The sequence below is a fragment of the Pleurodeles waltl genome, chromosome 9 (genome assembly GCF_031143425.1).
Source record: "Pleurodeles waltl isolate 20211129_DDA chromosome 9, aPleWal1.hap1.20221129, whole genome shotgun sequence".
NCBI classification, from domain to species: Eukaryota; Metazoa; Chordata; class Amphibia; order Caudata; family Salamandridae; genus Pleurodeles; species Pleurodeles waltl.
The window spans coordinates 790,748,761-790,774,096 of NC_090448.1; the positions used below are offsets into that span (position 1 = coordinate 790,748,761).

At 47.2% G+C, this 25,336-nt stretch overlaps 1 protein-coding gene across 4 annotated transcripts in view; it reads right to left on the reverse strand.

The window, feature by feature from the left end:
* Positions 1 to 289: 289 nt before the first annotated feature.
* SF1 (splicing factor 1) overlaps positions 290 to 25,336 on the reverse strand; it is a 183,723-nt gene continuing 158,676 nt past the window's right edge. For 2 of the 4 annotated variants that reach the window (XM_069208007.1, XM_069208010.1), the window contains exon 12: positions 290 to 2,120. In XM_069208007.1, coding sequence (XP_069064108.1) covers positions 1,804 to 2,120 — 317 coding nt within the window. In that variant the 3' untranslated portion in view covers positions 290 to 1,803. Of the gene's footprint in view, positions 2,121 to 2,393; positions 2,510 to 25,336 lie in introns of all 4 variants that reach the window. The other 2 variants (XM_069208008.1, XM_069208009.1) reach the window with 2 other exon arrangements.

Sequence of the window (25,336 nt, forward strand, 5' to 3'; positions counted from 1 at the left end):
CACAAGGGTCCTCCCCACAATGAGATGAGGATACTCTGCATGTACAAGTTCAGGTTGAAGAAGCAATTTCAGACATTGTAACTTAAAAAATTGAGAGCATTTCATTGTAAAGGACAAGTAACTGAGGAAATGTATTGTGAAATTATATTTTTTTTAAAAACACAATTAACACTGCACCAGCTATAACTGTCTGAAATGAGATTCCCATGCAACACCAGTAAGCAATAAAAATACCCCTCTAACCTACAGAAGATTCCTCATATTTCTATTGGTTTTAATAAAGCATCAATACTTAAAAACAAAATTTATTGTTTGCAGCATCCCATTTTAGGTGGTTTAATACACAAAAAGCAAAATAACCTCCATCTAGATAAACTGAAAGGAAGAGCATTCATACATTATTGTTAACATTAATCACTGGGCTTGAACAGCAGAACAATCAGTGCACCTGGATGGCCCACTGGGAAACCCACTAAGCAAAACACTGACTTCAGGGAAGGAACTTGAAATGGAGCTCAGCTTATTCTCTTCCACCTCCTCCATATACATGACAAATCTCAAAGTCTAGCACTACTCCCAGCAGAGGGGCAATGCCAGAAATAAAACGCACCTTGACTAATACCATAACTGTCAGGCTGAGGCACTTTGCCATCAAATAGGACATTTGTGACTACACCTCATCAAATCATCTACTAGAGAATAAGCAGCTTAACGTTTTATTTCTATTCAAGAGGGGGTGGGGAATTTATAATTTACAAAAATAGAATAAGGGTGAAAACTGTGCAAAATGGACCAGCATATGCTTCCTATGGCAGATCCAACAGCATGAAAGCAGAGCTATATTATAAACAAGGGTGGAAAGTATGGGGCTTGTACGTATATTTAGTAACTACCACAAGTCAATGCACCAGTCTGGTCCATTGTTATCTGTGCTTGTACATAAGCTAGGTATTCACCAATGGCTATAGGACCCGTCTCATTGCCATCAAATGATTTACCTATATTTTGAGCAGGTTTCCTGTGATCAGATCAATCCACAATGTTCTATAACCTAGACCAACTACAAAGAAATGCAACACTAGAGAGTGTAATAGATATACCGTATTTATCGGCGTATAACACGCACCGGCGTATAACACGCACCTCATTTTAAGAGGACATTTCAGAGAAAAAAAACGTAACATTATATCGGCGTATAACACGCACACATCATTTGCCCCCTATTTTCAGGGAGAAAAAGTGCGTGTTATACGCCGATAAATACGGTATATATCTATATCTCTCTCTCTCTCTTATCACAGTGTCACTATTTGGACGACATTTAACAGCCAATGAGATCCTTAATACCTTTTTAAGGTTGTCCCACGTGAGTTCACTAAATCCATATGTTCCATGAGCAGTTCAGTTTTCAGCGAGTCCATATAGTAGAAGCATGCTTATACCAAATATCAAGTCCAGCAATGATATGCCCCACAATGACCTGATATGTTATTGTGTGCGGCAATTACAGTCAAGTCCTACTCAACACTACCTGCAGGATGTAGCATAGACTGCCAAATGTGTATCACAACTTACAGGAGGTCTCTGATAAAGTAGTGCCAAGGGAGGAGGCAGTTTGTTATAAACTCAGGCAAACAAAGGACAAAGTAAGATCCATTGTAATCAAAGTGGAGAAAGCAGAGGACACGTGTGGAAATCTTCAAAAATTCTCAGCATGGTTGAACTCATCACTCCAATGTCATGCTTCTGACACAAGACTGGCCCTTCATCCTGTTCAAGCTGTTCTCTTCAGAAAACCATAGTCTAGTTTTGCGGTGGTGGAGGTGGTGGAGCAGGCATTCCAAACTGAGGTATACCTATTCCCATCATGGTGACAAAGTTTGGATGGTCGGCTGGTGGTGGCGGAGGTGGTGGAGGCGTTGCATACATCATGCCTGTGGTGCCAGGTGGGGGTGGCGGCAGAGAAGGTGGCACAACTGATGGCAGGGGAGGTTGAATCCCAGGAGGTACTATGGGCAGATTTCCTGGCATCTGAGATGCAGAAGTGGAGGCTGCAGTGGATCCTGGTTGCTGCTGCCATGGTGGAATGGATGTGGTTACTGTGGATGTGCTAGTGGTGTCTACAGAGCAGAGAAAACAAAAGGATTAAATTACAGCATAAAACAAATAAGCCTACTGGACTCTACGGTCACATCAGCCTGTTATGCTAGTAAAACAGTACCCAGAGTAACTGCACAGTGACAATGGAAGAGGCACTCCTATTGGAATTCTGCACTGTTACCAAAATTGATTATCAGGAGCAGAATCCAAAACCCCCAGCGATTTTCCTGGTGGACAAACATGCGCGTTACCCCAGCCTCCGGAGAATCCAAGTTGCGCAGGCGCAAATTTACCTACAAATAATCGTGAGGCAGCTGAGGTAGGAAGAAGAGGTGCTGCCTGCCTTCTGGGGCCCCGCCATGCTGTTCCTGCCGCACCCGATGCTCAAGAATAGGACCAGAGTCTCGGACTGTAAGCAATAAATTACACAACCTAAAAATGCAGTGAAACTGTGTTCTTTATACACCCAACCAAGTCCCCCAAAACAAGCAAAGCAGCACAACATATGCAAAAAACAATAAATTAAGGTATAATCGGGGCTTTATATTTTGGGATTCTAACAGCAATATCCCCCACAAAAATATATCACTGCTACAGTATGAACTAGTATGTAAAATAGATACCAGGGTGAGCAAGAATGAAAGGGATGCCTGGTTACAGTTCTATACAAAAAGTGGTCTAAAGTATTGTAAGATACCGCTTAAGACTTAAGTAAAATACAGAATTGTATGAACCCCATCCCTCTGCTCCAACTGCAAAAACTATTCTACACCGAAGCACACCTGCCCTAATATACTAATAAGTTGTAAAAAGTGAACCACAAACAGATGACCTAGTATCTGTCATTTGCAATAAAGTTATAATTACTGCAAAGGAAGCATAGACTCTAGTTAGTGTATCAGAATTTGAAATGGTCATTTTTAAGCCAAAAGGAATACCAAAATCTAGTGCTTGGATTTGCTTTTATCACATCACTGACCTCCAGAGACTGCAAATACTATTTAGTCAAAAACATTCAACGAACCTACCATTAAGGCCATGACAAATGGCAGACAACATAAGTTTAAGCAAAATCATACCATTTTGAAGTCACTCAACGAGCCTCGAGCTCTTACGCAAACATTGCCTTATTTGCAGAATTCAAAAGCTATGGATGGCACCAAAGCAGCTGGCAGATCATTAACACTTTATAAGCTCGTCTGTTACTGCGCTGATTCATTCACAACTCTCAAAAGGAGCCCAATCATGATTTCAAGAGTTACCTTCCAAGTTAAAAATCTGAAAGCTTAAGCCCTTTAAACATAAGATTGTACACACAAATTTTAACAAATCATGCAGACTTTGAAAACAAGTTAATAAACTACAATCCTAACTGATTTCACGTCGCTGAAAAGAACCTACATCACCATTATACAAAAACAATTCACAAACTTGCACTATAATTTTAAAATGTTCCTTCCAAGGTACAGAGCCTTGCTCAGAATACCCACAATGCAACATGGAACACTTCTCACTCAAACCTTGGATGACACCTGTGATTTAAAAAAACTTTAATTACCTGTAATTACATTTCATAAGCGATGGTATATGACACGTTCACTTGCTTCAAATAATCCCCTTCATGCTAAGAATCGCAAATGCAAACAACTATTTAGGAAGAGCTAAATATTACTCCCCATTTAAATGATCTACTTTTTCAACTTAAGGGTGGATGGGGGCTTTAAACTCTAGGACCCTGGTGATTTACGAATATGACAATTCCTTTGACTCATCACGGTTGGATGGTCAGTTGAATGCAACACCATTAAGTCTAATGACCACACAAGTTCTAGCTGTGCAACTGTTAGTCGTGTAATCTTTCATTGATCCGCGGTTTGCAAACATGACTCGAATGAACACGAGATGGGGAAGCTTCCAAAGAACAGTCTTCAACGTAACCTACCCACGGCAGCTCCAACAACCATATCCAAGCAGCAATGCTCGGTGAATGATGATAGTTTCACACATGCAAAGCAGCAATGTGTAAGCGCAGAAGGCAGCAAACCGTTTCCTACATCTAGCGTAGTGTTAACTGACCATTATCAGCAATAGGCATTCTGCTTTGATCATGTTTTGTGTTTTAATGTGGACAAGTTATTTTGATAAGGCCGGTCATTTTCTCATATTCCAAATATCAGTGTTGTCATGTATTTTCTTGTACTCTCAAGAATTCTATTGGTCTCCCACAAGAGTATTTAATGTATCAGGTTAGTGAAAACATATGGGGTAAAATAGATTTGTAATGCCACATGGTGGAGTCTAAACCTCCATTTTATTGCCTTTTTTTGTGACAATGCCAAAGGGGTATTAAATAGATGGTCCCATTAGTCAAAGAATGTTATTTTGTCAAACCACTGTAATGTTCAGAGCTACAAAGTTGCGAAGTATTGAAATAACGCTTTCTTCCTTGGGGAGAGTGCAACTAGGAACATGGACAAGACAATTGGAGAATTCAAACTTCTCTCACAACTAGTTAAGTTTTCTTTTTAGAAACATCCTTTAGAACCAAGGTGCAAAAGAACTTAACTGAAAATTGGAATGGATTTACATTTCAAGGTGACTTCAGCAAGCTTTCTTGAGTGGTCAAGACTTTAGCAGCCCGTCTTCCATGCACAAGAGTGGGGTGGTGTGTGTAAAGAAATGGCTCCATGTTGCAGTTACCCCTCACTTTTTGCCTGATACTGACTTGACTGAGAAGTGTGCTGGGACCCTGCTAACCAGGCCCCAGCACCAGTGTTCTTTCACCTAAAATGTACCACTGTCTCCACAATTGGCACAACCCAGGCAAGTCCCTTGTAACTGGTACCCCTGGTACCAAGGGCCCTGATGCCAGGGAAGGTCTCTAAGGGCTGCAGCATGCCTTATGCCACCCTAGGGATCCCTCACTCAGCACAGACACTGCGTGCCAGCTTGTGTGTGCTGGTGGGGAGAAAATGACTAAGTCGACATGGCACTCCTCAGGGTGCCATGCCAACCTCACACTGCCTGTGGCATAGGTAAGTCACCCCTCTAGCAGGCCTTACAGCCCTAAGGCAGGATGCACTATACCACAGGTGAGGGCATAGGTGCATGAGCACTATGCCCCTACAGTGTCTAAGCAAAACCTTAGACATTGTAAGTGTAGGGTAGCCATAAGAGTAGATGGTCTGGGAGTCTGTCAAAAACTAACTCCACAGCTAAAATAATGGCTACACTGAATAATGGAAACTAACCCCCCCAGACCTAAACACACCCCTAAATAGAGTATTTAGGGGCTCCCAGAACACAGCAAAATAGATTCCTGCAACCTAAGAAGAGGACTGCTGAGCTGAAAAACCCTGCAGAGAAGACTGAGACACCAACTGCTTTGGCCCCAGCTCTACCGGACTGTCTTCCCACTTCAAAAGACACTGCTCCAGCGACTTGTTCCACAGGGACCAGCAACTTCTGAAGCCTCAGAGGACTGCCCTGCATCTAGAAGGACCAAGAACTCCCGAGGACAGCGGCTCTGTTCACCAAAGACTGCAACTTTGCAACAAAGGAGCAACTTTGAAACAACACCTGTTTCCCGCCGGAAGCGTGAGACTTGGCAATCTGCACCCGACGCCCCAGGCTCGATTTGTGATGAACAATCACTTCAGGGAGGACTCCCCGGCGACTGCGAGACCGTGAGTAGCCAGAGTTGACCCCCCCCCCCGAGCCCCCACAGTGATGCCTGGAGAGGGAATCCCGAGGTTCCCCCTGACCGCGACTGCCTGCTTCAAAGACCCGACGCTTGGTAAAGACACTGCACCCGCAGCCCCCAAGACCTGAAGGAACTGACCTCAAGTGCAGGAGCGACCCCCAGGTGGCCCTCTCCCTTGCCCAGGTGGTGGCTACCCCGAGGACCCCCCCCCCCCCCTTGCCTGTATCGCTGAAGAGACCCCTTGGTCTCCCATTGATTTCTATTGTGAACCCGACGCTTGTTTGCACACTGCACCCGTCTGCCCCCGTGCCGCAGAGGGTGTACTTTCTGTGTGGACTTGTGATCCACCGGTGCCCTACAAAACCCCCCTGGTCTGCCCTCCGAAGACGCGGGTACTTACCTGCTGGCAGACTGGAACCGGGACACCCCATTCTCCATTGAAGCCTATGCATTTTGGGCACCACTTTGACCTCTGCACCTGACCGGCCCTGAGCTGCTGGTGTGGTAACTTTGGGGTTGCTCTGAACTCCCAACGGTGGGCTACCTTGGACTCAACTTTGAACCCCGTAGGTGGTTTACTTACCTGCAAAAACTAACAAACTCTTACTCGCCCCAGGAACTGTTGAAAATTGCAGTGTCTAGTTTTAAAATAGCTACATGTGATTTATGTGAAAAGTATATATGCTATTTTGCTAATTCAAAGTTCCTAAAGTACCTACCTGCAATACCTTTCATTTGAAGTATTACATGTAAAATTTGAACCTGTGGTTCTCAAAATAAACTAAGATATTTTTCTATACAAAAACCTATTGGCCTGGAATTGTCTCAGAGTGTGTTCCTCATTTATTGCTTGTGTATATACAACAAATACTTAACACTACTCCTTTGATAAGCCTACTGCTCGACCACACTACCACAAAATAGAGCATTAGTATTATCTCTTTTTGCCACTATCTTACCTCTAAGAGGAACCCTTGGACTCTGTGCATACTATTCCTTACTTTGAAATAGTGCATACAGAGCCCACTTTCTACACTCACAGCCAGGTGTTAGAGTTCCTGTAGGGGGAGGTGTGAAGCACCTCCATCCAGTGCAGGCTTTGTTACTAGCCACAGTGTGACAAAGGCACTCTCCCCATGTGGCCAGCAACATGTCTGGTGTGTGGCAGCCTGGTAAAACCAGTCAGCCTACACAGGTAGTTGGTTAAGGTTTCAGGGGGCACCTCTAAGATGCCCTCTGGGGTGTATGTTACAATAAAATGTACACTGGCATCAGTGTGCATTTATTGTGCTGAGAAGTTTGATACCAAACTTCCCAGTTTTCAGTGTAGCCATTATAGTGCTGTGGAGTTCGTGTATGACAGACTCCCAGACCATATACTCTTATGGCTACCCTGCACTTACAATGTCTAAGGTTTTGCTTAGACACTGTAGGGGCATAGAGCTCATGCACTTATGCCCTCACCTATGGTATAGTGCACCCTGCCTTAGGGCTGTAAAGCCTGCTAGAGGGGCGACTTATCTATACCTGTAGTGTAAGGAAATGCCTCCTTGGCATGGTTGCCCCCTGACTTTTTGCCTTTGCTGAAGCTACTCTAGTCTCTGAGGGTGGGGTGGATTTAGCCACACTAGCTGCCAGTCCGCCTAACATGCAAAAATACAGGCAGCAGCTCTTTATTAATGGGACAAGTGTAGAAGGCCTGAGGGATACAGGTGCCAGTGTCACCATGGTGACAGAGAAACTGGTTTCCCCTGGCCAATACCTGACTGGAAAAACCTATACAGTCACCAACGCTGACAATCAGACTAAAGCACATCCCATGGCAATGGTAACTTTAGAATGGGGAGGGGTCAATGGCCTGAAACAGGTGGTGGTCTCCTCAAACATCCCAGTAGACTGTCTGCTTGGAAATGACCTGGAGTCCTCAGCATGGGCTGAGGTAGAACTAAAAACCCATGCAGCCATGCTGGGTATCCCTGAACTGGTGTGTGTAAAAACAAGAGCACAATGCAAGGCACAGGGTGAAAAAGTAGAGCTGGAGTCTGGAAGAAAGGCCCAGCCTACCAAGAGAAAAGGAAAGTCAGTTGGGAAACCAACTGCAACACAGTCAGAAAAAGAGAACCTCTCTTCTCAGGAAGAAGTTCTGCCCTCTGAGGGAACTGAGCCTTTGGAGCTTGAACCTTATCAGGTTGAGCTCTTAGGCCCAGGGGGACCCTCAAGGGAGGAGCTGTGTAAGGGACAAGGAACCTGTCCCTCTCTTGAAGGCCTTAGGCAGCAAGCTGCTGAAGAGTCCAAGGGCAAGAAAAATGGAACACATAGGGTCTATTGGGAAGATGGACTCCTGTACACTGAGGCCAGAGACCCCAAACCTGGTGCCACTAGGAGAGTGGTAGTGCCTCAGTCGTTCAGAGAGTTTATTCTGACCTTAGCCCATGATATTCCCCTTGCTGGGCATTTGGGACAAACCAAGACGTGGGAGAGGTTAGTCAACCACTTCTACTGGCCCAATATGTCCCACAAGGTTAAGGAGTTTTGCCTCTCCTGCCCCACCTGTCAAGCCAGTGGTAAGACAGGTGGGCATCCAAAGGCCCCCCTCATTCCACTTCCAGTGGTGGGGGTCCCCTTTGAAAGAGTGGGTGTGGACATAGTTGGTCCACTAGAACCTCCCACAGCCTCAGGAATGAAAATGTCACTTACCCAGTGTACATCTGTTCGTGGCATCAGTCGCAGTAGATTCGCATGTTCTGCAATAGCTCGCCATCTGGTGTTGGGCCGGAGTGTTACAAGTTGTTTTTCTTCGAAGAAGTCTTTCGAGTCACGGGACCGAGTGACTCCTCCTTTTGTCTCCATTGCGCATGGGCGTCGACTCCATCTTCGATTGTTTTTCCCCGCAGAGGGTGAGGTAGGAGTTGAATTGTAGTAATAGTGCCCATGCAATGGAGTGACTAAGTATGCACCTATTTAAGGTTGAGATGATACATATATAAATAATTGAAGGTAACTTCCAAACTGCTACAGGCTCCCGGGGAGGCGGGTGGGCACATGCGAATCTACTGCGACTGATGCCACGAACAGATGTACACTGGGTAAGTGACATTTTCAGTTCGATGGCATCTGTCGCTGTAGATACGCATGTTCTGCATAGACTAGTAAGCAGTTATTTCCCCAAAAGCGGTGGATTAGCCTGTAGGAGTGGAAGTAGTTTGAAATAATGTCCTTAATACGGCTTGACCTACTGTGGCTTGTTGTGCGGATAACACGTCTACACAGTAGTGCTTGGTGAATGTGTGAGGCGTAGACCATGTGGCTGCCTTACATATTTCTTGCATTGGGATGTTTCCTAGAAAGGCCATGGTAGCACCTTTCTTTCTGGTTGAGTGTGCCCTTGGTGCAATGGGCAGCTGTCGTTTAGCTTTAAGGTAGCAGATTTGGATGCATTTAACTATCCATCTGGCTATACCTTGTTTTGAAATTGGGTTTCCTGCATGAGGTTTTTGAAATGCAATAAAGAGTTGTTTAGTCTTTCTGATGTTCTTTGTTCTGTCAATGTAATACATCAATGCTCTTTTGACATCTAATGTATGTAGTGCCCTTTCAGCTACGGTATCTGGCTGTGGAAAGAACACTGGAAGTTCCACTGTTTGATTTAGATGGAACGGTGAAATAACCTTTGGCAAAAATTTAGGATTGGTCCTTAGGACGACTTTATTTTTGTGTAGTTGTATAAAAGGTTCCTGTATAGTGAACGCCTGAATCTCGCTTACTCTTCTCAGGGAAGTAATGGCGATGAGAAATGCCACCTTCCAGGTTAGGAACTGTATGTCGCAGGAGTGCATGGGTTCAAAAGGTGGACCCATAAGTCTAGTTAGGACAACATTTAGGTTCCATGAAGGAACAGGTAGTGTTCTTGGTGGTATAATTCTCCTAAGGCCCTCCATGAATGCTTTAATGACTGGTATTTTATATAGGGAAGTTGAATAGGTAGTCTGCAGGTATGCAGATATTGCTGCAAGGTGAATCTTAATGGAAGAGAAAGCTAGGTTAGATTTTTGTAAGTGAAGCAAGTAACCCACTACATGTTCTGGAGTTGTGTGTAATGGTTGTATTTGATTAATATGGCAGTAGCAAACAAACCTCTTCCATTTACTTGCATAGCAGTGCCTGGTGGATGGCCTTCTTGCTTGTTTTATGACTTCCATACATTCTTGGGTAAGTTGTAAGTGCCCGAATTGTAGGATTTCAGGAGCCAGATTGCTAGATTCAGCGATGCTGGATCTGGGTGTCTGATCTTTTGGTTGTGCTGTGTCAACAGATCTGGCCTGTTGGGCAATTTGATGCAGGGTACCACTGATAGGTCTAGCAGCGTTGTGTACCAGGGTTGCCTTGCCCAAGTTGGTGCTATCAATATGAGTTTGAGTTTGCTTTGACTGAGTTTGTTTACCAGGTAAGGAAGGAGAGGGAGAGGAGGAAAAGCGTAAGCAAATATCCCTGACCAGTTCATCCATAGGGCATTGCCTTGGGATTGTTTGTGTGGGTACCTGGATGCGAAGTTTTGGCATTTTGCGTTCTCCCTTGTCGCAAACAAGTCTATCTGAGGTGTTCCCCAGAGTTTGAAATAAGTGTTCAGAATTTGGGGGTGAATTTCCCATTCGTGGACTTGTTGGTGATCGAGAGAGATTGTCTGCGAGTTGATTTTGTATCCCTGGTATAAACTGTGCAATTAGGCGAATTTGGTTGTGAATTGCCCAATGCCAAATTTTTTGTGCTAGCAGGCTTAACTGCGTGGAGTGCGTCCCTCCCTGCTTGTTTAGATAATACATTGTTGTCATGTTGTCTGTTTTGACGAGAATGTATTTGTGAACTATTATTGGTTGGAAAGCTTTTAGTGCTTGAAAAACTGCTAGAAGTTCTAGGTGATTGATATGCAGTTTTGTTTGATGTACGTTCCATTGTCCTTGTATGCTGTGTTGATCGAGGTGTGCTCCCCACCCTGTCATGGAAGCATCTGTTGTTATTACGTATTGTGGCACTGGGTCTTGGAAAGGCCGCCCCTTGTTTAAATTTATGTTGTTCCACCACAGAAGCGAGTGGTAAGTTTGGTGGTCTATTAACACCAGATCTAGAAGGTGACCCTGTGCTTGAGACCACTGTGATGCTAGGCATTGTTGTAATGGCCTCATGTGCAGTCTTGCGTTTGGGACAATGGCTATGCATGATGACATCATGCCTAGGAGTTGTAATACCATCTTTGCCTGTATCTTTTGTGTTGGATACATGCGTTGTATGATGGTGTTGAAATTTTGAATTCTTTGTGGACTTGGAGTGGCTACTCCCTTTGATGTGTCTATTATGGCTCCCAGGTATTGTTGTACCTTGCGTGGCAGAATTTTGGATTTTGTGAAATTGACGGTGAACCCGAGTTTGAAGAGGGTTTGTATGATCTGATTTGTGTGATTTGAGCACTGTATGAACGAATGGGCCTTGATTAGCCAGTCGTCTAGATATGGGAACACATGTATTTGCTGCCTTCTTATGTGTGCTGCGACTACTGCTAGACATTTGGTAAAGACTCTTGGTGCGGTTGTTAATCCGAAAGGCAGTACCTTGAATTGGTAATGTATTCCTTTGAATACAAACCTTAGGTATTTCCTGTGCGATGGGTGTATTGGTATATGGAAATAAGCATCCTTGAGGTCTAAAGTTGCCATGTAGTCGTGCAGTTTTAGCAATGGCAATACTTCTTGTAGTGTGACCATGTGGAAGTGGTCTGATTTGATGAAAGTGTTCACTACTCTGAGGTCTAGGATTGGTCTCAGCGTTTTGTCCTTCTTTGGTATCAGAAAGTACAGTGAGTAAACTCCTGTGTTTATTTGTGTGTTTGGCACTATTTCGATTGCATTCTTTTGCAATAGTGCCTGCACTTCTATCTCCAGGAGATTGGAATGGTGTGTTGTTAAATTTTGTGCTTTTGGTGGTATGTTTGGAGGGAATTGTAGAAATTCTATGCAATAACCATGTTGGATAATTGCTAGAACCCAAGTGTCTGTAGTGATTTCCTCCCATGCTTTGTAATAATGACCTATTCTTCCCCCCACTGGTGTTGTGTGGAGGGGGTGAGTGACATGTGAGTCATTGTTTAGTAGTAGGGGTTTTGGGGCTTTGAAATCTCCCTCTATTTCTAGGGAATTGCCCTCCTCTATATTGTCCCCGAAAACCTCCTCTATACTGTCCCTGGTAAGTGGACGGTGTCGCTTGTGAGGTGCTGGCTTGTGTGCTTTGACCTCGAAACCCCCCTCGAAAGGGCGTTTTACGGAATGTGCTGTAATTCCCTCTGCTCTGCGGGGAGTAGAGTGCGCCCATGGCTTTGGCAGTGTCCGTATCTTTTTTGAGTTTCTCAATCGCTGTGTCCACTTCTGGACCGAACAGTTCTTTTTGATTAAAAGGCATATTGAGAACTGCTTGTTGAATCTCTGGTTTAAATCCAGACGTTCGGAGCCATGCATGCCTTCTGATAGTTACAGATGTATTAATTGTCCGTGCAGCTGTATCTGCAGCGTCCATGGAGGAACGTATCTGGTTGTTGGAGATGGCCTGTCCCTCCTCAACCACTTGTTTTGCCCTATTTTGGAAGTCTTTGGGCAGATGTTCGATGAGATGTTGCATCTCGTCCCAGTGGGCTCTGTCATAGCGCGCAAGTAGTGCCTGGGAGTTCGCGATGCGCCACTGGTTTGCAGCTTGTGCTGCGACTCTTACCAGCTGCATCGAACTTGCGGCTTTCTTTATCTGGGGGTGGTGCATCTCCAGATGTGTGAGAGTTGGCCCTTTTCCTAGCTGCTCCTACAACAACAGTCTGGTGGCAGCTGTGTTGTGATGAAAACCGGGTCCGTAGGAGGCGGCTTATACTTTTTTTCCACCCTTGGTGTGATTGCCCTACTTTTGACTGGGTCCTTAAATATGTCTTTTGCGTGCCGGAGCATACCAGGGAGCATAGGCAGGCTTTGGTATGAGCTGTGGGTGGAGGAGAGTGTGTTGAACAAGAAATCATCCTCGACCTGTTCTGAGTGGAGGCTTACGTTGTGAAATTGTGCTGCTCTAGCCACCACCTGAGAGTACGCGGTGCTGTCTTCTGGTGGAGATGGTTTTGTAGGGTATGCCTCCGGGCTGTTATCTAACACTGGGGCGTCGTATAGGTCCCATGCGTCCTGATCTTGGTCACCCTGGCTCATGGTGGTGTGAGCTGGGGAGTGTGATGGCGTTTGTGCTGGTGAAACGTTAATTACGGGCGGAGGAGAGGGTGGTGGTGTAACTCTTTTCACCACTTTTGGTTGTGGTGCTTGTTCCGTCTGGAACTCCAACCTTCTCTTTCTCCTAATGGGGGGAAGGGTGCTTATTTTTCCTGTCCCCTGCTGAATGAAGATACGCTTTTGCGTATGGTCCACATCAGTTGCTTGTAGCTCTTCCTCAAACCTATGCTTTTGCATTTGGGAGGTTAGCGAGTGCTCTTCTGTATAAGAGCCTGAAGCTGGGTCGCTTGCAGTTTGTTTCGGCATCGAAACTTTGTCTGCGTGTTTTTTCGGCTCCGAGGTGACTTTTTTCCTTTTCGGGGCCGAAACCTCTTGGCGTCGATCTGTTTCGGTGCCGCTGTCTCGGCGTCGAGCCGTGTCGACACCGTCATCTCGGTGTCGAGGCTTGTCTCCAGCACTTTCTCAGTCCCTAGAAGGCTGCGTGCCTGTGTCTCGACCGGAGTCGGACGATCTCGGCACTGTTTGGGCCTTTTTCGGTGCCGAAGGTCGGTCACCGAATTTATGGGTCGAGCCATGGCCTGGTGGCAGTGGCAGTGGCGTCCCCTGGGCCTTGTAAATGTTTCTTTGTGTGGTTTTCGACGTCTTACTCACGGTTTGTGTATCGTCGAATCCTTCGGAGTCTGAGTCTTGGATCGAGAAGGAACCTTCCTCTTCTTGTTCCTCGAACTCCCGTTGGGCTGTCGGTGCGGACGCCATTTGAAGTCTTCTGGCTCGACGGTCTCGGAGTGTTTTTCGGGACCGGAACGCACGACAGGCCTCGCAGGTGTCTTCGCTGTGCTCAGGTGACAGGCACAGGTTGCAGACCAAGTGTTGGTCTGTGTAGGGGTATTTATTGTGGCATTTGGGGCAGAAACGGAACGGGGTCCGTTCCATCGGCGTTCTTCAGCACGCGGTCGGGCCGACCAGGCCCCGACGGAGGATCGAAAAACTACCCCGAAGGGCACCGGAGCTCTTCGATCTTCGATGCGGTGTGGAATCCAAGTACGCCGATCCCGAACGCAACAATACCGACGAAAATCTTCAGAAATTAACTAATTTTTTCCGTTCCGAAACTCGGAGCGACAGGAACACGTCCGAACCCGATGGCGGAAAAAAAACAATCGAAGATGGAGTCGACGCCCATGCGCAATGGAGACAAAAGGAGGAGTCACTCGGTCCCGTGACTCGAAAGACTTCTTCGAAGAAAAACAACTTGTAACACTCCGGCCCAACACCAGATGGCGAGCTATTGCAGAACATGCGTATCTACAGCGACAGATGCCATCGAACATATGTATATCCTAGTAGTAGTGGATCATGCTACTAGGTATCCTGAAGCTATTCCCCTTAGGTCAACTACTGCCCCTGCAGTAGCCAAGGCCCTCATTGGTGTCTTTACCAGAGTGGGTTTCCCTAAGGAGGTGGTGTCTGACAGAGGTACCAACTTCATGTCAGCATACCTAAAACACATGTGGAATGAGTGTGGGGTGACTTACAAATTCACTACACCATACCATCCACAAACTAATGGCTTAGTTGAGAGATTCAACAAGACATTAAAAGGCATGATCATGGGGCTCCCAGAAAAACTCAAAAGGAGATGGGATGTCCTCTTGCCATGTCTGCTTTTCGCCTACAGAGAGGTGCCCCAGAAGGGAGTAGGGTTCTCACCCTTTGAACTTCTGTTTGGTCACCCTGTAAGGGGACCACTTGCTCTTGTTAAAGAAGGCTGGGAGAGACCTCTTCATGAGCCTAAACAAGACATAGTGGACTATGTACCTGGCCTTCGCTCTAGAATGGCAGAGTACATGGAAAAGGCAAGCAAAAACCTTGAGGCCAGCCAACAGCTCCAGAAGTTTTGGTATGACCAAAAGGCTGCAATGGTTGAGTTCCAACCAGGGCAGAAAGTCTGGGTTCTGGAGCCTGTGGCTCCCAGGGCACTCCAGGACAAATGGAGTGGCCCTTACCCAGTGCTAGAAAGGAAGAGTCAGGTCACCTACCTGGTGGACCTGGGCACAAGCAGGAGCCCCAAGAGGGTGATCCATGTGAACCGCCTTAAGCTCTTCCATGACAGGGCTGATGTAAATCTGTTGATGGTAACAGATGAGGATCAGGAGAGAGAGAGAACCTCTCCCTGATCTTCTGTCATCGGACCCAAAAGATGGCTCAGTAGATGGAGTGATCTACTCAGACACCCTCTCTGGCCAACAGCAAGCTGATTGTAGGAGAGTCCTACAACAGTTTCCTGAACTCTTCTCCCTAACCCCTGGTCAGACACACCTGTGTACCCATGATGTGGACACAGGAGACAGCATGCCTGTCAAAAACAAAATCTTTAGACAGTCTGACCATGTTAAGGAAAGCATCAAGGTGGAAGTCCACAAGATGCTGGAATTGGGAGTAATTGAGCGCTCTGACAGCCCCTGGCTACCCAGTGGTCTTAGTCCCCAAACCTCACACCAAAGATGGAAAGAAAGAGATGAGGTTTTGTGTGGACTACAGAGGGCTCAACTCTGTCACCAAGACAGACGCCCATCCAATTCCTAGAGCTGATGAGCTCATAGACAAATTAGGTGCTGCCAAATTCTTAAGTACCTTTGACTTGACAGCAGGGTACTGGCAAATAAAAATGGCACCTGGAGCAAAAGAGAAAACAGCATTCTCCACACCTGATGGGCATTATCAGTTTACTGTTATGCCCTTTGGTTTAAAGAATGCCCCTGCCACCTTCCAAAGGTTGGTGAATCGAGTCCTTGCTGGTTTGGAGTCCTTTAGCACAGCTTATCTTGATGATATTGCTGTCTTTAGCTCCACCTGGCAGGATCACCTGGTCCACCTGAAGAAGGTTTTGAAGGCTCTGCAATCTGCAGGCCTCTCTATCAAGGCATCCAAATGCCAGATAGGGCAGGGAACTGTGGTTTACTTGGGCCACCTTGTAGGTGGAGGCCAAGTTCAGCCACTCCAACCCAAGATCCAGACTATTCTGGACTGGGTAGCTCCAAAAACCCAGACTCAAGTCAGGGCATTCCTTGGCTTGACTGGGTATTACAGGAGGTTTGTGAAGGGATATGGATCCATTGCGACAGCCCTCACTGAACTCACCTCCAAGAAAATGCCCAAGAAAGTGAACTGGACTGTAGAATGCCAACAGGCCTTTGACACCCTGAAACAAGCAATGTGCTCAGCACCAGTTCTAAAAGCTCCAGATTATTCTAAGCAGTTCATTGTGCAGACAGATGCCTCTGAACATGGGATAGGGGCAGTTTTGTCCCAAACAAATGATGATGGCCTTGACCAGCCTGTGGCTTTCATTAGCAGGAGGTTACTCCCCAGGGAGCAGCGTTGGAGTGCCATTGAGAGGGAGGCCTTTGCTGTGGTTTGGTCCCTGAAGAAGCTGAGACCATACCTCTTTGGGACTCACTTCCTAGTTCAAACTGACCACAGACCTCTCAAATGGCTGATGCAAATGAAAGGTGAAAATCCAAAACTGTTGAGGTGGTCCATCTCCCTACAGGGAATGGACTTTATAGTGGAACACAGACCTGGGACTGCCCATGCCAATGCAGATGGCCTTTCCAGGTTCTTCCACTTAGAAAATGAAGACTCTCTTGGGAAAGGTTAGTCTCATCCTCTTTCGTTTGGGGGGGGGGGGGGGGGGGGGGGTTGTGTAAGGAAATGCCTCCTTGGCATGGTTGCCCCCTGACTTTTTGCCTTTGCTGATGCTATGTTTACAATTGAAAGTGTGCTGAGGCCTGCTAACCAGGCCCCAGCACCAGTGTTCTTTCCCTAACCTGTACTTTTGTATCCACAATTGGCAGACCCTGGCATCCAGATAAGTCCCTTGTAACTGGTACTTCTAGTACCAAGGGCCCTGATGCCAAGGAAGGTCTCTAAGGGCTGCAGCATGTCTTATGCCACCCTGGAGACCTCTCACTCAGCACAGACACACTGCTTGCCAGCTTGTGTGTGCTAGTGAGAACAAAACGAGTAAGTCGACATGGCACTCCCCTCAGGGTGCCATGCCAGCCTCTCACTGCCTATGCAGTATAGGTAAGACACCCCTCTAGCAGGCCTTACAGCCCTAAGGCAGGGTGCACTATACCATAGGTGAGGGTACCAGTGCATGAGCACTGTGCCCCTACAGTGTCTAAGCAAAACCTTAGACATTGTAAGTGCAGGGTAGCCATAAGAGTATATGGTCTGGGAGTCTGTTTTGCACGGACTCCACAGCACCATAATGGCTACACTGAAAACTGAGAAGTTTGGTATCAAACTTCTCAGCACAATAAATGCACACTGATACCAGTGTACATTTTATTGCAAAATACACCCCAGAGGGCACCTTAGAGGTGCCCCCTGAAACTTAACCGACTGTCTGTGTAGGCTGACTAGTTCCAGCAGCCTGCCACACTAGAGACATGTTGCTGGCCCCATGGGGAGAGTGCCTTTGTCACTCTGAGGCCAGTAACAAAGCCTGCACTGGGTGGAGATGCTAACACCTCCCCCAGGCAGGAGCTGTAACACCTGGCGGTGAGCCTCAAAGGCTCACCCCTGTGTCACAGCACCGCAGGACACTCCAGCTAGTGGAGTTGCCCGCCCCCTCCGGCCCCGGCCCCCACTTTTGGCGGCAAGGCCGGAGAAAATAATGAGAATAACAAGGAGGAGTCACTGGCCAGTCAGGACAGCCCCTAAGGTGTCCTGAGCTGAGGTGACTAACTTTTAGAAATCCTCCATCTTGCAGATGGAGGATTCCCCCAATAGGGTTAGGATTGTGACCCCCTCCCCTTGGGAGGAGGCACAAAGAGGGTGTACCCACCCTCAGGGCTAGTAGCCATTGGCTACTAACCCCCCCAGACCTAAACACGCCCTTAAATTTAGTATTTAAGGGCTACCCTGAACCCTAGAAGAGTAGATTCCTGCAACAACAAGGACTGCCTAGCTGAAAACCCCTGCAGAGGAAGACCAGAAGACAACAACTGCCTTGGCTCCAGAAACTCACCGGCCTGTCTCCTGCCTTCCAAAGAACTCTGCTTCAGCGACGCCTTCCAAAGGGACCAGCGACCTCTGAATCCTCTGAGGACTGCCCTACTTCGACAACGACAAGAAACTCCAGAGGACAGCGGACCTGCTCCAAAAAGACTGCAACTTTATCCAAAGGAGCAGCTTTAAAGAACCCTGCAAACTCCCCGCAAGAAGCGTGAGACTTGCAACACTGCACCCGGTGACCCCGACTCGGCTGGTGGAGGACCAACACCTCAGGGAGGACCCCCGGACTACTCTACGACTGTGAGTACCAAAACCTGTCCCCCCTGAGCCCCCACAGCGCCACCTGCAGAGGGAATCCCGAGGCTTCCCCTGACCGCGACTCTCTGAAACCTAAGTCCCGACGCCTGGAAAAGACCCTGCACCCGCAGCCCCCAGGACCTGAAGGACCGGACTTTCACTGCAGAAGTGACCCCCAGGAGTCCCTCTCCCTTGCCCAAGTGGAGGTTTCCCTGAGGAAGCCCCCCCTTGCATGCCTGCAGCGCTGAAGAGATCCCTTGATCTCTCATTGACTTCCATTGCGAACCCGACGCTTGTTCTAACACTGCACCCAGCCGCCCCCGCGCCGCTGAGGGTGAAATTTCTGTGTGGGCTTGTGTCCCCCCCGGTGCCCTACAAACCCCCCTGGTCTGCCCTCCGAAGACGCGGGTACTTACCTGCTGGCAGACTGGAACCGGGGCACCTCCTTCTCTCCATTGAAGCCTATGCGTTTTGGGCACCACTTTGAACTCTGCACATGACCAGCCCTGAGCTGCTGGTGTGGTAACTTTGGGGTTGCTCTGAACCCCCAACGGTGGGCTACCTTGGACCAAGAACTGAACCCTGTAAGTGTCTTACTTACCTGGTAAAACTAACAAACACTTACCTCCCCCAGGAACTGTGAAAATTGCACTAAGTGTCCACTTTTAAAATAGCTATTTGTGAATAACTTGAAAGTATACATGCAATTGAAATGATTCAAAGTTCCTAATGTACTTACCTGCAATACCTTTCAAACAAGATATTACATGTTAAATTTGAACCTGTGGTTCTTAAAATAAACTAAGAAAAGATATTTTTCTATAACAAAACCTATTGGCTGGATTTGTCTCCGAGTGTGTGTACCTCATTTATTGTCTATGTGTATGTACAACAAATGCTTAACACTACTCCTTGGATAAGCCTACTGCTCGACCACACTACCACAAAATAGAGCATTAGTATTCTCTTTTTACCACTATTTTACCTCTAAGGGGAACCCTTGGACTCTGTGCATGCTATTCCTTACTTTGAAATAGCACATACAGAGCCAACCTCCTACACAGTCCTTCTTTGTAGGTTCAGGAAATCTAATTTTCTAGGGTTCAGGGTAGCCCTTAAATACTAAATTTAAGGGCGTGTTTAGGTCTGGGGGGTTAGTAGCCAATGGCTACTAGCCCTGAGGGTGGGTACACCCTCTTTGTGCCTCCTCCCAAGGGGAGGGGGGCACAATCCTAACCCTATTGGGGGAATCCTCCATCTGCAAGATGGAGGATTTCTAAAAGTCAGAGTCACCTCAGCTCAGGACACCTTAGGGGCTGTCCTGACTGGCCAGTGACTCCTCCTTGTTATTATTTTCTCCGGCCTTGCCGCCAAAAGTGGGGGCCGGGGCCGGAGGGGGCGGGCAACTCCACTAGCTGGAGTGTCCTGCGGTGCTGTGACAAAGGGGTGAGCCTTTGAGGCTCACCGCCAGGTGTTACAGCTCCTGCCTGGGGGAGGTGTTAGCATCTCCACCCAGTGCAGGCTTTGTTACTGGCCTCAGAGTGACAAAGGCACTCTCCCCATGGGGCCAGCAACATGTCTCTAGTGTGGCAGGCTGCTGGAACTAGTCAGCCTACACAGATAGTCGGTTAAGTTTCAGGGGGCACCTCTAAGGTGCCCTCTGGGGTGTATTTTGCAATAAAATGTACACTGGCATCAGTGTGCATTTATTGTGCTGAGAAGTTGGATACCAAACTTCCCAGTTTTCAGTGTAGCCATTATGGTGCTGTGGAGTTAGTGTAAAACAGACTCCCAGACCATATACTCTTATGGCTACCCTGCACTTACAATGTCTAAGGTTTTGCTTAGACACTGTAGGGGTACCATGCTCATGCACTGGTACCCTCACCTATGGTATAGTGCACCCTGCCTTAGGGCTGTAAGGCCTGCTAGAGGGGTGTCTTACCTATACTGCATAGGCAGTGAGAGGCTGGCATGGCACCCTGAGGGGAGTGCCATGTCGACTTACTCGTTTTGTCCTCACTAGCACACACAAGCTGGCAAGCAGTGTGTCTGTGCTGAGTGAGAGGTCTCCAGGGTGGCATAAGACATGCTGCAGCCCTTAGAGACCTTCCTTGGCATCAGGGCCCTTGGTACTAGAAGTACCAGTTACAAGGGACTTATCTGGAAGCCAGGGTCTGCCAATTGTGGATACAAAAGTACAGGTTAGGGAAAGAACACTGGTGCTGGGGCCTGGTTAGCAGGCCTCAGCACACTTTCAATTGTAAACATAGCATCAGCAAAGGCAAAAAGTCAGGGGGCAACCATGCCAAGGAGGCATTTCCTTACAATGGGTCAAGCCATGGCCTTCAGGCAGTGGCGTCCCCGAGGCCTTATGTTTCTAAGGCTGACTGTGGGCTTGGGTCGGGGGAGGCGTACTCACTTGTTGGCCTGCTGTAGACGGTCGGTCTCCGGAGTCATTCGAGTCCGATCCTTGGATGGAGATAGCCATCTCCTCGTTGACGCCATCTGCATCCGTCTCACCCTCCGATCCCTCAAGGTCTTTGATCGAAAGGACTTGCAGGCCTCGCAAGTATCTTCTCTGTGCTCCGGTGACAGAGACCGATTACAGACCTGATGCTGGTCTGTATAGGGATACTTAGCGTGGCACTTCAGGCAGAAACAGAAAGGGGTCCGGCCCATTAGGCTTCGATGACGTCTGTGGTCGGGCCGACCAGCCCTCGGCTGGGCGCGGAAGCCCCGAAGGGCCACAGAAACTGTCTCGTCGGTGTTGATGCAAGATGTTTCCTGATCGCAAACAATACAGACGCTTTGAGGATTTAGGTGGTCATTCTAACCCTGGCGGTAAAAACCGCCAGGGCGAATGACCACGGGAGCACCGCCAACAGCCTGGCGGTGCCCCTTAGGGCATTCTGACCGCGGCGCTTTGGCCGCGGTCAGTGCAGGAAAACCGGCTGTCTCCCGCCGGTTTTCCGCTGCCCGTCAGAATCCTCCAAGGCGGCGCAGCATGCTGCGCCGCCTTGGGGATTCTGACACCCCCTACCGCCATCCTGTTCCTGGCGGTTCGCCCGCCAGGAACAGGATGGCGGTAGGGGGTGTCGCGGGGCCCCTGGGGGCCCCTGCAGTGCCCATGCCAATGGCATGGGCACTGCAGGGGCCCCCGTAAGAGGGCCCCGCTTGTATTTCACTGTCTGCATAGCAGACAGTGAAATACGCGACGGGTGCAGTAGCACCCGTCGCACCTTCCCACTCCGCCGGCTCGATTACGAGCCGGCTTCATGGTGGGAAGGTAGTTTTCCCCTGGGCTGGCGGGCGGCCTTTCGGCGGCCGCCCGCCAGCCCAGGGGAAAACTCAAAATACCCACCGCGGTATTCCAACCGCGGTACGGTATTTTGGCGGCTCCCGCCGGGCGCGCAGTGACCGCGTCCGGCGGGAGTCAGAATGACCCCCCCTTAGTCTTTTTCAGATTCGAATAACGGAGCGAGGAGGAACACGTCCGAACCCGATGGCGGAAAGAAAACAATTAAAGATGGAGTTGATGCCCATGCGCAATGGAGCTGAAAGGGAGGAGTCACTTGGTCCCGTGACTCGAAAAGACTTCTTTGAAGAAAAACAACTTGTAACACTCCGAGCCCAACACTAGATGGCAGGAACAGTGCACAGCATGTATATCTGCAGCTACACATGCCATCGAACATACATATGGAAAATGTCACTTACCCAGTGTACATCTGTTCGTGGCATTAGTCGCTGCAGATTCACATGCTGTGCACATCCCACCATCTGGTGTTGGGCTCGGAGTGTTACAAGTTGTTTTTCTTCGAAGAAGTCTTTTCGAGTCACGAGACCGAGGGACTCCTCCCATTTCAACTCCATTGCGCATGGGCGTCGACTCCATCTTAGATTGTTTTCCCCGCAGAGGGTGAGGTAGGAGTTGTGTATGCTAGTAATAGTGCCCATGCAATGGAGTGAATGCGTATGTACATAATGAAGTTTAAAGTAATATATTTACAAATGTACAAATGTTTAAGATCTACTTCTAAACGGCTATAGGCTCCCGGGGAGGCGGGTGGGCGCATGTGAATCTGCAGCGACTAATGCCACGAACAGATGTACACTGGGTAAGTGACATTTTCCGTTCGATGGCATGTGTAGCTGCAGATACACATGCTGTGCATAGACTAATAAGCAGTTATCTCCCCAAAAAGCGGTGGTTCAGCCTGTAGGAGTTGAAGTAGTCTGAAATAATGTTCTTAGTACAGCTTGACCTACTGTTGCCTGTTGTGTAGTTAACACATCTACACAGTAGTGCTTGGTAAATGTAGGAGGCGTAGACCATGTTGCTGCCTTACATATTTTGTTCATTGGAATATTTCCTAGAAAGGCCATGGTAGCACCTTTCTTTCTGGTTGAGTGTGCCTTTGGTGTAATAGGCAGTTCTCTTTTAGCTTTAAGATAGCAGGTTTGAATGCACTTAACTATCCATCTAGCAATGCCTTGTTTTGAAATAGGATTTCCTGTATGAGGTTTTTGAAAGGTGACAAATAGTTGTTTTGTCTTTCGAATTAGTTTTGTTCTGTCAATGTAGTACATTAGTGCTCTTTTGATGTCTAATGTATGTAGTGCTCTTTCAGCTACAGAATCTGGCTGTGGGAAGAACACTGGTAATTCTACCGTTTGATTTAAGTGGAACGGTGAGATTACTTTTGGTAAAAATTTAGGATTGGTCCGTAGAACAACTTTATTTTTGTGTATTTGAATAAATGGTTCTTGAATGGTAAATGCTTTAATCTCACTCACTCTTCTTAGAGATGTGATGGCAATTAAAAATGCAACTTTCCACGTTAAGTATTGCATTTCACAAGAGTGCATGGGCTCAAAAGGTGGACCCATGAGTCGTGTTAAGACAATGTTGAGGTTCGATGAAGGAACTGGTGGTGTTCTTGGTGGTATAATTCTCTTTAGGCCTTCCATAAATGCTTTTATGACTGGTATCCTAAACAATGAAGTTGAGTGCGTAATTTGCAGGTAAGCTGAAATTGCCGTAAGATGTATTTTAATGGAAGAGAAAGCTAGTTTAGATTTTTGCAAATGTAGTAAGTATCCTACTATCTCTTTTGCAGATGCATGTAAAGGTTGAATTTGATTATTATGTCAGTAATAAACAAATCTTTTCCACTTATTTGCATAGCAGTGTCTAGTGGTAGGTTTTCTAGCTTGTTTTATGACCTCCATACATTCTTGTGTGAGGTCTAAGTGTCCAAATTCTAGGATTTCAGGAGCCAAATTGCTAGATTCAGCGATGCTGGATTTGGATGTCTGATCTGTTGTTTGTGTTGTTTTAACAGATCTGGTCTGTTTGGCAGTTTGACATGAGGTACTACTGAAAGGTCTAGTAGTGTTGTGTACCAAGGTTGCCTTGGCCATGTTGGTGCTATTAGTATGAGTTTGAGTTTGTTTTGACTCAACTTGTTTACTAGATATGGAAGAAGTGGGAGAGGGGGAAAAGCGTACGCAAATATCCCTGACCAGTTCATCCATAGTGCATTGCCCTAAGACTGATGTTGTGGGTACCTGGATGCGAAGTTTTGGCATTTTGAGTTTTCTTTTGTTGCAAATAGATCTATTTGTGGCATTCCCCACATTCTGAAGTAAGTGTTCAGTATTTGGGGGTGAATTTCCCATTTGTGGATCTGTTGGTGATCCCGAGAGAGATTGTCTGCTAACTGATTCTGAATCCCTGGAATAAATTGTGCTATTAGGCAAATGTGGTTGTGAATCGCCCAATGCCATATTTATTGTGTTAGGAGACACAACTGTGTCGAGTGTGTTCCTCCCTGTTTGTTTAGGTAATACATTGTTGTCATGTTGTCTGTTTTGACAAGAGTGTATTTGTGGGTTATTATGGGTTGAAATGCTTTCAGCGCTAGAAACACAGCTAACAGTTCTAAGTGGATTATATGAAACTGTCTTTGCTGAATGTCCCATTGTCCTTGGATGCTGTGCGGATTGAGGTGTGCTCCCCACCCTGTCATGGATGCATCTGTTATTACGCATGGTGGCACTGGGTCTTGAAAAGGACGCCCTTGGTTTAAATTTATACTGTTCCACCATTGAAGCGAGATGTATGTTTGGCGGTCTATCAACACCAGATCTAGAAGTTGACCCAGTGCTTGTGACCACTGTGATGCTAGGCACTGTTGTAAGGGCCGCATGTGCAACCTTGCGTTTGGGACAATGGCTATGCATGAGGACATCATGCCTAGGAGTTTCATTACTAATTTGACCTGTATCATCTGGTTTGGATACATGGCTTGAATTACATTTTGGAATGTTTGGACTCTTTGTGGACTTGGAGTGGCAATCCCTTTTACTGTGTTGATTGTTGCTCCTAGGTATTGCTGTGTTTGACATGGCAGAAGGTGTGACTGAGTAATTGATTGAGAAACCTAGTTTGTGTAGAACCATACTGGATAATTGCTAGTACCCAAGTATCTGTTATCTCCTCCCAATGTTTGTAAAATTGGCTTAGTCTTCCCCCCACAGGTGTTGTGATGGGGATGGGTGACTTGTGAATCACTGCTTATTTTGAGGACTTTTGGGGCTTTGGAATTTTCCTCTACCTCTTTGGAATTGTCCCCCTCTATATTGCCCCCGAAAACTTCCCCGCTGATATTGGCTTTGGTAAGTGGGCCTTGTTTGTGATGTTGTGGTTTCTGTAGGTTGTCCTCGAAACCCTCCCGTAAAAGGTGTTTTGCGAAAGGTGCCTCTGCTCTGCGGGGAGTAGAGTGCACCCATGGCTTTTGCCGTATCAGTGTCCTTCTTGAGTTTCTCAATAGCAGTGTCGACTTCCAGCCCAAACAACTGCTGTTCATTAAATGGCATATTTAGCACGGCTTGTTGAATTTCTGGCTTGAAACCTGACGTGCGGAGCCATGCGTGCCTTCTTGTTATTGCAGTATTTACT